General features: G+C 51.2%; 2 protein-coding genes across 2 annotated transcripts in view; one reads left to right on the plus strand and one right to left on the minus strand.

Annotated features, from left to right (window-relative positions):
* Positions 1–232: 232 nt before the first annotated feature.
* LOC117055249 (B-cell differentiation antigen CD72-like) lies at positions 233–9,272 on the plus strand (the record flags this gene model as incomplete). The annotated part of the gene is made up of 6 exons (XM_033164691.1): positions 233–275; positions 4,746–4,835; positions 5,100–5,405; positions 6,201–6,382; positions 7,319–7,419; positions 9,134–9,272. Coding segments are annotated over 6 exons (861 nt in total), but the record flags the coding sequence as incomplete, so codon positions are not given.
* Positions 9,273–11,478: 2,206 nt separating this feature from the next.
* Positions 11,479–13,546, minus strand: part of TESK1 (testis associated actin remodelling kinase 1) — a 30,491-nt gene continuing 28,423 nt past the window's right edge. Inside the window, exon 10 of the mRNA XM_033164433.1 lies at positions 11,479–13,473. Coding sequence (XP_033020324.1) covers positions 12,533–13,473 — 941 coding nt within the window. The 3' untranslated portion in view covers positions 11,479–12,532. The remainder of the gene's footprint in view (positions 13,474–13,546) is intronic.

Here is a 13,546-nt window from a genome sequence, read left to right on the forward strand (position 1 = left end):
GCTGGAGCTCCCAGGATGTCTCAGGGGATGACTTACGCTGACCTGAGATTTGCAAAGGTCCCTGGAAGGGAGAGCCAGGAGGAAGGTAGAGACGCAGCCAGCCCAGATCTCTCCCCCCCAGCCCCCCCCATGTCACCACCTGTTCCTCACACCACCTTGTCTTCCAGAGCCAAATGATGGGGAGCTCACCTATGAGAACATCCAGGGGCCCAGGCCCAGGGGGAAGGAGGAGGAGGAGGAGGAGGAGACCCCCAGGAAACCAGAAGATGCAAGAGGTGAGTCTCTGGTACCCTCCCCACTAGGAGGATGCTGCCAGAGGAGGAAGGAGGGGAGAGAAGGGGGAGGGACCAGGAGATGCTCCTCCTCCTCTCCTCCACAAAATGGGAGGCTCCTCACCTGTGCTGGATTAAACCCTGTGGAGCCCCCCAGGTAGTCAAAATCTCGGGGGAGAGGGCCTCACAAATTATGCCCTAATACTTTTCTTATTTTATCAACCAACAATTTTAACAAACCAGTTTTATTCTTTTGGCATGGGCTGGTGTCTATCTACTCTGCCTCTTTAGTATCCTTCCCCTCCCCCCCTTTTCTTTTCTGTTTTATCATATCATCAATGCATAATATGTTACAGTCAGGCCCATAATAGTAAGAAAGGGGGGGGAGAAATAATAATAATGTAAATAATAATAGATTCTGGTAGGTAGCCGTGTTGGTCTGACGCAGTCGAAATAAAAAAAATGTGAAGAAGTGTTCCTGCACACGAAAAGCTCATACCAGAACAAACTTAGCTGGTCTATAAGGTGCTACTGGACATTTTTTAAATTTGTAAATAATAAAAAATAATTTGTAAATAATAATAGCAACATAACTTATTCCTCCAGTTTAATGAACCTTAATTTTAACTCCCTGTCCACTCTTTCTCTGGCTTCCTGTCTGTTGTCTTTCTGACTGCGTTATCTGAAGAAGTGTGCATGCACATGAAAGCTCATACCAAGAACAAACTTACGGTAGTTGGTCTCTAAGGTGCTACTGGAAGGGATTTTTTATTTTATTTTGTTTTGACTGCGTTATTGTTATTCTACTAAATTATTTTCATTGCCTTATGCTGTCCAACTTTGTCACATCCATTGCTGAGTATCTTATTTCAGTCTAAACAAAATAAAATAAAAAATTCCTTCCAGTTTTGGCTATGGCAGACCAACACGGCTACCTACCTGTAACTGGAACTTTTCTCAGTCTGTTACACTTATTTTCTTGTTAAAATGTTTCCCCATGTATTCTATATATAATGTCCACCCCCCTTATAAATTCACAGGGTCTTTATTTCTTAATCTGTCATGCTGGCAAGATCTACATATCCTTGTCTTGATGGCACTGCATCTGTTTTCCTCTTTTGTGCTACCAGAATTCGGGCAGCTGTAGTCACATCCATAGAGCAGTTCGGTTTTGGGGGGATTTCTATTGTTATTATTCCCAGAAGGAAAGCTTCTGCATTTTTAGGAAACGTTCTTTTAAACATTTTCTTAAATTCGTTACAAACCACCTCCTTTAATTCTTTTATTATTCTACAAGACCACCATGAGTGGTAAAATGTGCCAATTGTTTCTTTACATTTCTAGCACAGGCCACTTTTTAGCTCGTTTACTTGGCATCAAGTACCACCTGTGGATCATTTTTAAACAGTTTAAACTAGCAGTGAATTCCAAATTTATTTTCGACAAATGTTCCCACAGGTTCAGATCAATATTGTGACCCACATCTTGTGCCCATTTGATCATAGATGATTTCACAGATTTTTATTTAGTTTCCAAATCTAATAATATCCTATTCATTTGAGATACATTTTTAACTCTAGATCTTAATATTTCTTTTTCAATTGTGATGGTTTTTCTGCAAATCACCTTACATTTTAATTGATTTGATGATAGTTTAGCCAGTCTGAAACAAATTCTTTAATCTCTTCATTTTTTCATTCTTTCTTCTCAGGAAAGGTATAATAAATCATTATAGGTACCCCAGTTACCACTCATATTATTATATTTCCTTTTCTCAGCTTCTATTGGGGATAACCACCATGGCATTTTGTTTTCTTTCTTTTTTTTGTATTTCCCCCACACCCTAATTAAGTTTTTTCTAATAACACGGTTGGTGAAGCTTTTACGTATTCCTGCTTTGCCATACCAGATACAAGCATGCCAGCCATGTTTGACATCATGACCCTCCAAATCTAGCAGCTGTGTGTTTTCCAGCAGTATCCAGTCTTTTATCCGACACAGGCAGGCAGCTTCAAAATACAATTCCAAATCTGGGAGCGCGAAACCTCAGCTTTAAAAGTAGAGGCCACATTTTATTCCACGTGTTGCGGGGGGGAGCAGGTTGTTTCAGGATGATGACTGGTTTTATGCAATATTGTTCTCTTCTGAAGTGCCCTGCTTTACAGAACTCATCTAAGTAAACAAGTGAGCAAAAGGTCCCTCCAAGTTGCCACTGATTTGCAGGAGACATTTAGGTTTGCCCAGATTATGGGATTCTGACACCCAACTGCAGCAAATCCATTTTTAAAAGGATCAGACTTAAAAAGGGACATAAATCCTGTACAACCTGCAAAAATCCGTTTTTTCTTGGTTTGGAAAGTGATGGGGAAACGGATTGAAAAGTGTGGTGTGAACAAATGACTAAGGGCAAGCAATCACAAACAATTCAGAACAAATGCTTTACCTCTACCTAAATGCTGAATAAGTAAGCTCACCTAAGTTTGGTGCAAGTAAGTACCGGTACTCAACAAACAGATTGCCTGGAGTTGCCCAACCCAGTTTCCCTTTCCACCCAGGGCCACTTTGCTTAGCAAATCAGCACGTCTTGAGATCACTGACATTTAAAATGCAAAGTCTGCATTTTATTTTCCTTATTTACTGTAAGTGGAACTTTTTTTAATCAAGCAAATATGACTCATTCTGGTGTTTTGCAGAAGTAAGAAACCGGCATAGATATGTGTAAGATCTTCCGTTAGTTGCTCCAACCTTTGCTTTAGTACTTTTATTGTGCATACTATGTACAGTGCAGAGCTTTCAAAATCATGTCCGTATCAAACGTCGGCAGAATCCGGGAATGGCCCCTTCCAGTTCTGACCCCAACAAAAGAGTTTAGGAATGTGAAACCCCGGTCTCCTTTCTTTACGTTTCACCCCTCTGCGTTTTTGGGGTGACGGAAATTGCATCCCTCCTTCCTCGCCCCCTGAGCGTGGGGAGTGCAGGGTCTCTCCAGCTTCCCCAGAGTCTCAACTCTCCATCCCCTGAGCTCCTTGCCCCTCCCCACTAGAAGCCTCACTGCTTCCTCCGCTGTCTATCTATCGGAGGAGGTGCTGCTGGTCAGGTGGGGTCGGGGCTCTCTGTAGCATCCCCAGAGCCCTTCCACCACCTTGCGCTGCGCCGGGGACAGTTCCCTGACAATAAGAAAGGTTCTCCATTTATCTGAGAAACTTAAAATACACGTTCAAGATGATGAAAGGGCTACTTATCTCAATAGATTTCTGACCTGCCTTGTCTTCTCGACAGGGAACACCATTAAAACACCCATCTGTCCAGCTGGTTTTGTCTGCTCAAATAATTAATACATAAGCCAAACAATAATATTCCACATGCAGGTGACTTTCAGCATTCAGAGCTGTGCTTACAAGGACCTTGTAAAGTACTATGTCAGCCTGAGTATCGTGCCAGGTATCTAATCACCATTAAATCCACAGGCCCCAGGCTGAAGTCCTCCTTGCAGCCCCTTGTCCTCCACATTCATCCCCCACATCCATTGACAGCATTAGCGTCCATCAAGGAGCCTTCAGAGTCCAGAATTCAGAGTCCATTTCTGTTTGCCAGACTGAATGATCCCCGCTCTCCTCCCTTTGCATGTTGTCCTGGGGGTTCTCCTGACCACCCAGAGCTGATTTGGGGAAGCCCAGGGAGAGGTGAGGTTGGGGGACCCCAATGCAGTTGCTGGAGCCCTTGCACCGCAGTGTCGGGTTTGTGGAATCCGGGCCTTTATCTTTCCCTCTCCCTCTTTGCCTCCAACATTCAGTCTGCACCACCAGGTCTTCTCGCTTCTCCTCCCTGGCCAAGGAGGGAAAAGACTTGAGTTATGATCATGGATGCTGGAGAGGTGGGGATCGTTGCCTTTTTGGGGGGGGAAATGTATTCTGAGACTAATCATTGTCCTACTTGGGATCTAGATTGCATACAAGCAAGAATCAGAACATTTTGGAGCACAGAGTGTTTGGGAACACAGCCCCATATTGTCTCCACGGGCTGGCAGCAGCCCTCCACGGTTTCGGACTGGGGCCTCTCCCATCCCTCCCTGGACCGAGCCTGGCACCTTCTGCATGCAGAGCAGCTGTTCTGCCACTGAGCTAATTCTCTTCCCAGTTCCCAGTTTTACTACAGAGCAATGACTGGATGGGCCAAACTCCCTGGAGGATGAGGTTTGTCTGCACCCATTTCAAAACTTGCTCATTCCTCGGCAACTATTCATTCAACATTTTCAGGAAGGCCTTCACAGCGAGAGGCACTGAAGGCAGGATCCATCCCTTCTTGCCTCCTTCTCATGCACAGCACAGGCACACAGTCCTGAACATGCCTCTGAGCGCTAGCTGTTACAGGGCCCGGGGGCAAGCGGTCATTTCCCACCTGCAACCGGGCAGCTTTGGGGCTAAAAGCAGTCAGCGAGAGCCCCCAGCTGATCCCAGTGAGTTTCTCTTGCAGAGTCAGACCGTTGGACCTGGTACGCCATCCTGGCATTGTTGGCCACCTGCCTCTTCCTTCTTGCCACCGCCATAGGACTGGGGGTCCGATGTGAGTAGCGGGTGCCCCCTGCCCAAATCCATCACCCTGGGAAAAGCCAATCAATTGGGGGGGGTCACAGTTGACTCACAGCTTGCCCTCTGCCCTGGGCTCTGGGCATGAAAAGGTGCATTTGAATAATGTAGTTCATGAGGCCCACCTTGCAGGGGTGTGGTCCCCTGGGGAAAGCCACCAAGGGAGACCAGCTGCTTGGGCTGCTCTTGGTGGTCCTGCTGGGGAAGAGCCCAACCCGGTGCCCCCCCTTCCCCTCTGCAGATGGGCAGGTCTCCCAGCAGCTCCAGCGGGAATCCCAAAACCACGCGACGCAGAGCAACCTCCTGGCCCAGAGAGTCAGCACCTTGGAGGGGGGCCTGTCCCGTTCTCAGGAGCTGCTCCGCGAGGCTGAAAGAGATCTCCGTTTCACCCGGAAGGCCCTGGAGGAGAGCTGGAAGGATGGGAACAGGACCCAGCGGCAGCTGGGAGACCAAGTCAGGCAAGCAGACCAAAACCTGACGCATCTGAAGCAGGAGAAGGAGCAAGTCGAGAGAGCGCTGGGCCAAGCCACCTCTTGCCAGCAGATGGGTAGGTCTGTGGTGTGGGAATGTTCAAGGAGGCAGGAGAGGGTATATTGCTTATTAATATCCTTCCTAACTTGTGCCAGCGAGTTCTATAACTTAGCAGAGTTTTACATTCCCCTTTTAAACGCACAGCAGGTAGGTTGCAGGCTTGTGTAAGCCTCTCACTACTAGGTTCCTGGTAAGTCCCCTTATATCCCTCTTAAAAGAATAAACACACCACAATCTTGTTTAAAGTATATAAAAGAAGTTTGCTCACACATTCAATTCACAGGTGGATCCCTGAAGGCAGACTTAGTCACAAAGTATATACATTTGGGTCTATCCCATATGGCGATAGTCCCTTTGTCCTCTGTTGGCCAACAGAGCATTTCTAGCTAAAAAGCTGCTGGTCCTACGATGGAGGAAGTCAAAAAGAGAGAGAAATGGCTGCGTGCCTTGTCCTTTTTGTTACCTGCACAGGTAAGGTCACACCCACCTCTAGTCACATGCAAAAGGAAGTATGTCCCAGCCAGGAGGAAACAGGAAGTTCCGACTGGCTGGACCAAACATCCCCTTGCATGTCCGCTCTAGGAAAACAAGGAATGTTGTACTTGACTGCTATCTGTGTATCACATCCCACATGTGGCTCTTGGCAGCCTGGGGGGCTGGGGGAGCCCTGACCCTGTTCATTGCTCAGACAGATGAGCATTTATTTCAGGGGTGTTGCCTGTTGGTGGGCTGGGAGGGGGCTCTGTTGGTGCTGCTACTCTATGGCAACTGCCACAGAAGCTGGAAGCTTCTCTCTTGCCCTTCCCTCCAGGCTGCTGTCTCCAAGGATGGAAGATCTTCAGGTGGAAATGCCTGTGGGTTTCACCTTCATCAGAGAGGAAGAGCTGGAGAAACAGCAAGGAAGCCTGCCAAGCCAGATCATCTCACCTGCTTATTTTAAAGCCCTGGAGTGCAAGGGAATTATGGGATGGTGTAATAGCAAAGGATGAGGAGGTAATAGCTGTAGAATACAAGTAGCTCAAACATAAAGCAAGGGAGTGGAGGGGGGGGGGACGTTGAGTCCAGGCCAGTAAGAGAAACCCAGAAGCATGTTATTCTCCAGTTCCGCCCAAGATGAAACCCATTGATTTCACATGGCTGGGGACCCAAACCATAGAAGGGGAAGTCAAAATCCCAGAAGTGGAAGCAATGAGAACACAGGGAGTGTGGCTGTTAGCAATAGTTCATGGCTTGCTGCGAACAAACAGTTGCTTCTGAACCGAGACAGGTATGTTTCCCCTGCCCTGAACAAACCCTAATCAGCTGGCAAATGGAGCCCCCAGGCCAGACCTTGCGCTCAGCTTGGCTTCCTCTCCTGTTGCTCCTGCTGCCAAGGAAGGAGTGAAGCAGGAACGATCCGGCCTGCTGCTCATTCATGGTCAGCCATTACCCACAACTTGCTCTGATGGGCAAAATGGACCAGAGGGACCTCCTAGGGATAGGCCACCCCCCCCCACCTGCAGAGCCTATCCAGGGGGCTACGAGAAAGGATATTCGGCACTTGGGGTGGGGAACTCGTTGGGCTCCACCTGACCTCACAACGACGTCACTGCAAGGCACTGCTAAGAAAAGGTTTCCTCCTCCGTTTTAGCCAGCCTTTCAATGAAAACCCATCCCTGAATGTAAACCTGCCAAAGTGAGCAGGGTTTAAGCCACACTTGAGGAAAGAGGCATTTTGGCTGTTAGGAAGAAAGGAAGGGGAAGTCTCAGAGACGAGAAAATGAAATGGAAGCAGGACAAATGCAGTCGAAGGGAGGGGAAACGGCAGCTCCTTAGGACCCCACCCAGGGATTCTTACAGGCCGCTGTCCAAATACCTCACTCATCCATCACTGGATCCACCACCAGTCTGACTCCACTCACTGGCTAAAAGCACTCTTTTTGCTCCTAGACTCAACAGCCAAATGAATACTGGATTGGACTACAAGAAACATGGGCTGAAAAGAAGCAGGATTGGGTTTTCACTTGGGTTGATGACACCCCCTATGAAGGGTAAGTACACCAGAGAAGGTCCTTTGGCTCCCGCCTGGTCCTACTGGATGACTACAGGATTGCAAGGACCCAATCCCCCCAGAAGGCAAAAGCACAATAGCACAGGGAGAATTTCTACAGCCTCTCAGGAAGAGAAGCATCAGGGCCAAGAGGGTGGCAGGGTGGTTAACAAGCGGAATTGGGGAAGCTACGAAGGGCACAAAGACCCCGTCAGAGCATTGTCCAGGTGAGAAGAAAACGGGGACATAAACTTTGGCAAAAGAAGCAGGCAAAGCAAAGCAAAGCAAAGCAAAGCGAGAGAGAAGAATTACAGGACAAGTTTTTGAAAACAGAGGGCTGTATCCAACTCCGTTTTAATCAAAGCACAGCCATCAGAAGGAACAGACCTGGGTTAACCCTGCCATCAATTTCACTGGGGTAGCGGTCTCCAAGGAGGCAGTGGAGAGGCTGCCCCAGACCCCTCAGCCAGGCCGGCCCGCCAGCCCTCCTCCTCCTCCTCCTGGGTCTCAGTGTGGCCCTTGCATGACTCTGCAGGGAGGAGGTAGGGGACCAGAGAAGGCTTCCTTCCCCTTGCCTGCCTCTGGCTCCACCTGCTGTGCACATCTCAGCATCATCTAGCTGTTATCATCCACTTTCCTCTGGTTTGAACTGCACCAGAGAAGTCCCCACCCTCACATATTTCAGTCTGTATACGAGGAGCCATTTCCCTGTTTATACCAGTAGGCGTCTCCTTCTGTGGTTGTCCCTGCCTTCTAATTTTGGGATTCTGTGATGCCGAAAGCTGAACATGCACCTTGTGTTTTGAGGCTAGATCTGTACAGGGTAGCAAAAGATCAGACTTCCACTACACAAAGCGCTAAGAATTCCAGGTCACTATTGTTGAGGCTGGCAAGAGTTTGTGAAAAGGATGGCCATTTTTGTCTTGCCACTGTTGCTAGCAGGGTTGGAAACATGTCGCATCCAAGCCTTATGAACCTGTTTTTTCCCTTGCCTACCTGTATCCCAACAAGACAACCCAGGGCAAAGTTGCTCAACTTCAGTTGCTCCAATGTTTGCATTGACACCTGTAAATTTAATCATCAGGTTTAATTTATGTAAGAAGTGTGATGACCTGACCACAAGGCCAGGAACTCGTAAATATCGCCTTTGTATCACTTGATGGGTGTGGGGTTGAGGACAAAGGAGGGCTGGGGGCAAAAGCTGATGAAGCGGTTTCTTCCAGAGACCCCTCCCTGTTTGTGACATATGCATGATGTATCTATGATGTATGCATGATGCTTCACCAGAGGAGAAAGGGAAAATTTATAGAAAAAGGAAGCATCCCTTTGTTTGGGGCTTCTTCCTGCTTCTCCCCTGTGCTGGGTGCGAGTCCTGTTGCAACAGTCTTTGAATAAAGACCAGGCCTACAGGCTGCTGTTTTGCTTCTATACGCCTGGCTGGTGTCTTTGTTGGACAACCCAAGGGAGCCAAGGATTTTCCGTTTGCATGTGCATGCAGCAGCTTAGGGACCCCCGACTCATTTCTCACCTGCCACTTCTCCACAATAAGTTGCAATTTACTTCTCTACAGCTGTAGATTTCTGCAGTCAGTTGCAACCAGCCCTGGAGATTTGGGCGCTGCCAACAGTTGAGGGGGGAGCCCATTGTGCAGAGAGAGAGAACTAGGGTGGATTTTGTCCCTTGCGTTTTCATAAATTGCTTTTTGAACCTTTCAGAAGTGAAATATTTAATCAGAAAGCGTATTTTCTGTTTGGAACACTGAAGAGTGGAATCATCTCAGTGGACAAGAAAGAAACGCCACATCCGTACATTTGTGAGAAGGCAGCCAGCCCTGAGCAACCATTTCCTGGTTGAGAGGTAGGAGACGGGATGGATTAGGGGAGACAGAGTTGCTCCACCCCCTCGGTCATTTTGGCTGTTTTCTGAACCTTTTCCACCTCAGCAATATCCATTTTGAGGTGTTTCACATGCAGTCACTGCACCAGAGATTTGTATAATGGCAGTTTCATGACATTAGCAGTTTCGTTTTCAATTCCTTTGAGATTTTGCCTTTTTCGCGGCCACGGCACACTTGGCCTGCATCTTCAACAAGCTCTCTACAATGACCCCAAGGTCTCGCTCCTGGTCCATCGCTCAGACAACCATGAGCTTGTACGTGAAATCAAAACTTTCTGCCTCAAAGTGCATCAACTTGACCCTGGCTTACACTGAACGCCATTTGCCATTTGCCCTCCCATCCGCGCAGTTAGGACAGGTCTCCTTGCAGCTCTGCACAATCTCTGTTTGCTTCAACAACCCTGAACAGCTCAGTGTCATTAGCAAACTCGGTCACCTCACTGCTAACAAGCTAGAAACCACAGGTCCCAATCCCCGATCCTTGGGGAACTTCTTTCTACCGGTAATTCTTACCATTTGCATTTGTTCCTACTCTTTGCTTCCTGCAACTCAGGGCTCCCCCCCCCCACTTCCCATCAGATGTCAAGGAAATAAACAACTATCTGACTTTTAGAAGACGTCTAAAGGCAGCCCTGTTTAGGGAAGCTTTTAATGTTCTGCTGAATCGGAACAAACGTCAGCCCACAGAAAACCCATTTTGCTCTTCTCATTAATGTATTTCTAATATTGTGTTGGGGTCTGTTGTTGTTTGCTTAGCTAGACACCCAGGAAATGTTCCTCATGGGCGTCCATTTAATGCTTGGCTACTGCAGGTCCTAGCTGCACAAATCGGGACGTCTCAGGACCTTGAACTGGTGGACCTAGCCCCGACTCCGAAGAAGGGGACAGAGTTCTGCTGGAATAACTGGACACGAGAAGGGGTCACTTTCTCCCCATGGACGAGCTAATCCCAGGTGCAAGGACAGCCAAGCCAGTGGCTCTGATAACAGCCCAGTGCCCCAACTATATTTGTAATTAATGCATGTCGGCTCAGGGGTCAGTCTGTGAGTCCGCAATTAGTCTGTCTGTCTGTCTGTCTGTGTTATTTGTGTTGCTTGCCCAATGTTACATCTTGAATGGCTCAACTTAGAGCAATGGAGATCATTTGTACTTGTCGGTGTATCTGCATCTGCAAAAGCCTACAAGCTGTATCAACATCTGGAACTGTTTGACTGAGCCAAAACAAAATAAAAAATAAAAAAAATTCCTTCCAGTAGCACCTTAGAGACCAACTAAGTTTGTTCTTGGTATGAGCTTTCATGTGCATGCTCATACCAAGAACAAAGTTGGTCTCTAAGGTGCTACTGGAAGGAATTTTTTGTCTTGTTTTTGACTACGGCAGACCAACACGGCTACTTACCTGTTTGACTGAGCCTTATCTTCCGCAACAGTAAACTATCTGAAACTCTCTTGGCCTCTGCATGATGACTGGCACTGAGAGCAACTTCCACCATGTGGGGATCTCACCTGAGATTCCCAACAAGCTCACCTGTCCACATGGGGAGGGGCATCTCCTTGGCAGCATCACCACCACGTTTGCAAGGCCGAGAGAGGCAGCCACCTTGGGCTGCGGATGGGTGGGTGTGTCTGGAGTGGGCCGGCCTGGGTGACCCGCCTGCCCCGAGCCTCTTCGCATGCTGCCGTCAGGTGCAGGAATGGATGTGGCCCCACAGGAAACACCGAAGTCCAATCCAGATCTTGGGCATGGAATGAGGCGCCATCTCATCCACCGGCAGCAAAATTCCTTGAACAGCCCTAATCTCAACACAGGCCTTGACATCGGGACACTGGACCAGCTTGGTCACACCTGGCCAACCCTGCCTCCTGTGGGAGGGAGTTCCACAGTTGAACTCTGAGCTGCATGAAGAAGGGCTTTCTTTTGCCTGTCCTGGAGCTTCCAACCTCCAGCTTCACTGCGTGTCCAGTGTTAGGAAAGAGGGAGGGAAACTCTCTCTCTCTCTCTCTCTCCAGGCCACGCTGCTCCTTCCTCCTCGCCTTCTCTCTAAAGCTAAAGAAGAAGATGCAGACCAAGCTAAGACCTGCCCCCTGCTGAAGCCGCCCCCCCCTCCCCGGCCGGCCAGATCTGAGATCCCAGGACGCTTTGGGCAAAAACCAGGCCATTTCAACCGTCATCATGTTTTATTTCTCCAACACTTTAAATAAGCTGAATACATAAAGCAGCACTTGTCGTTATTCAAAATGCAGCTGCATCCCACCAGGGCACAGAGTATAGGGGGGCTGGAGGGTGGGGGGACGCTGAGCCTCGCGCAGGGAGGGGGAGGCAAGATGCAGCCAGAAATCAGTGCTCAGCATTATTGCACATGGGCCGGAGAGGAGTGCTGGGAACAGAAGCTAGTTTCCACCTCCAACTCCCCCCCCCCCGCCCCCTCCAACACTCATACAGCTCAGGAGCACCCAGGGAGGAGGCTGAGCCCCCCCACCAACATTGCAGATCCAAACTTGTGTCTCCCAGTTTCCTAGTCCCCAAATGTGACACGCACACAAGCATGCAGGCGCCCTAACACTTTCCTGCCCCCCCATTTCTGTCTCCTGACCCCTCCCTCCAGTCCTTAGAGTCTCTTTCTCCTCTGTCGTCCCCCACAAACAAGCAAGGCAAGTATTATGGGGGGCAAGCCCCCCTGGTCCCCAGGCCACTATCTCCAGCCCACACCAGGTCATCTCACCAGGCCTGGGTTTGCAGAGGGAGGCACTGCACTGGTGTGGGCGAAGCCCCCCGCCCAGAAAGAAACCTTGGGGTCTCTCGGATCCTGGTGTGTGGCCCCCCTCCCCAGTCCAACCACACGGGGTCCGTGGGGCGGCCACATTATTGCACTTCCACCTGGCTCATGGGAAGGGACCCCCCCTCCTTCCCACAGCACCTGCCAGGGCTGGGGAGGGGGGTTTCCAGGCACCGGGAAGCCCCTTTGCTACAAAAGGCCACAGGGTGGAATCTTAACCTCCCACCCCCCCCCAAAAAAAGTGGCCCTGGCACGGCCACCCCACAGGCTCCTCCGCTTCGCCAGGCCCTGAGAGCCGGCCGAGCGCTGGCAACAGCCGCCACCTCCAACGCGCCGCGGCACCCTGAGGCCGCCCGAAGGGTCCGTTGTGGGTCCGCAGCCCCTGTTTCGCCCCAGCAGGCTTGGGGGGTCCCCTCGGTGTCCCGCCTTCCGCTGCCAGCCTTAGGACTGTGCTTCGGGCAGCTTGAGGCTGGGCTCTGCCAGAACCGGGCCCAGCAGGCTCTTGGCTTCGCAGTTGAGGTTCTGGTAGCCGGGGGCGCTAGCGGGGGGCCGGTGGCAGACGGAGGCCAAGCTGAAGCCAAAGGGCCCCAGGCAGCAGGCGGGGCAGCTCAGCACCTCCTCCTGCTCCAGCACCCCAACACTGCCCCCTCCGCCCGGGGCGCTCAGGGCCAGGGCCGACCCCGCGCGCTCCAGCGCAGGCCCTGAGCCGGGCGGGGGCACGCTCAGCTCCGAGAAGCCCCCTCCCCAGCTGGGGTGCTTGCTGTTGTTGTTCAAGAGCAGCCCGTTGGAGGGCCACGGCTGCACCCCAGAGACCGCCGTGCGGATGAAGCTGCCGTTGGCCACCGAGGGCACCAAGGGGGTGGCTGGCTCCGCAGGGAGGGCGCTGGGGGGGCTGTCGGGGCTGGTGTCCATGAGCTCGCCGGGAGGGGATCGGAGGGGGCGCTCCAGGCTGCTGCAGTCCAGGGACAGGAGGGGCTGGGGGGGACGAGGACCCCCCCGGCGGGGCATCTCTGGGGAGGCGGGCAGTGAGCGGCACCTGCGGGCCAGGGCGGCCGGCTCCCCGGAGAAGTCACAGTGCGCCTCCACGGCTGGCTCCGGGGTGATGGGCGTGCCCGGCGGGAAGGGCGAGGGGGGCGGCAGGTCAAAGGTCAGGGAGATCAGCGACTTGCTGGGCGTGTCGAAGAGCTTGATGCGGCCGCCCTGGAGGTCGTGGCGCTGGGAGAAGGGGTTGACCCGCTGCGGGGTGTCCTGAGGGGCGGGGGGCGCCCTGGGCGGCAGCATGTCCGACTGGCTGCGCGAGAGGCGCTGGTCCGGGGGCACGGGCGGCTGGTCCAGCAGGCTGGGCGGCATGGCGGGGAGCAGGGGGTCCTGGGCGGCTTTGTCTGGAACAGAGGGAGAAAGGGGGTGAGGGCGGTCAGGGGGTCGGCCAGAGGCAGCCCTCAAAGCACGATGACT

The sequence above is a fragment of the Lacerta agilis genome, chromosome 11 (assembly GCF_009819535.1).
Source record: "Lacerta agilis isolate rLacAgi1 chromosome 11, rLacAgi1.pri, whole genome shotgun sequence".
NCBI lineage: Eukaryota > Metazoa > Chordata > Lepidosauria > Squamata > Lacertidae > Lacerta > Lacerta agilis.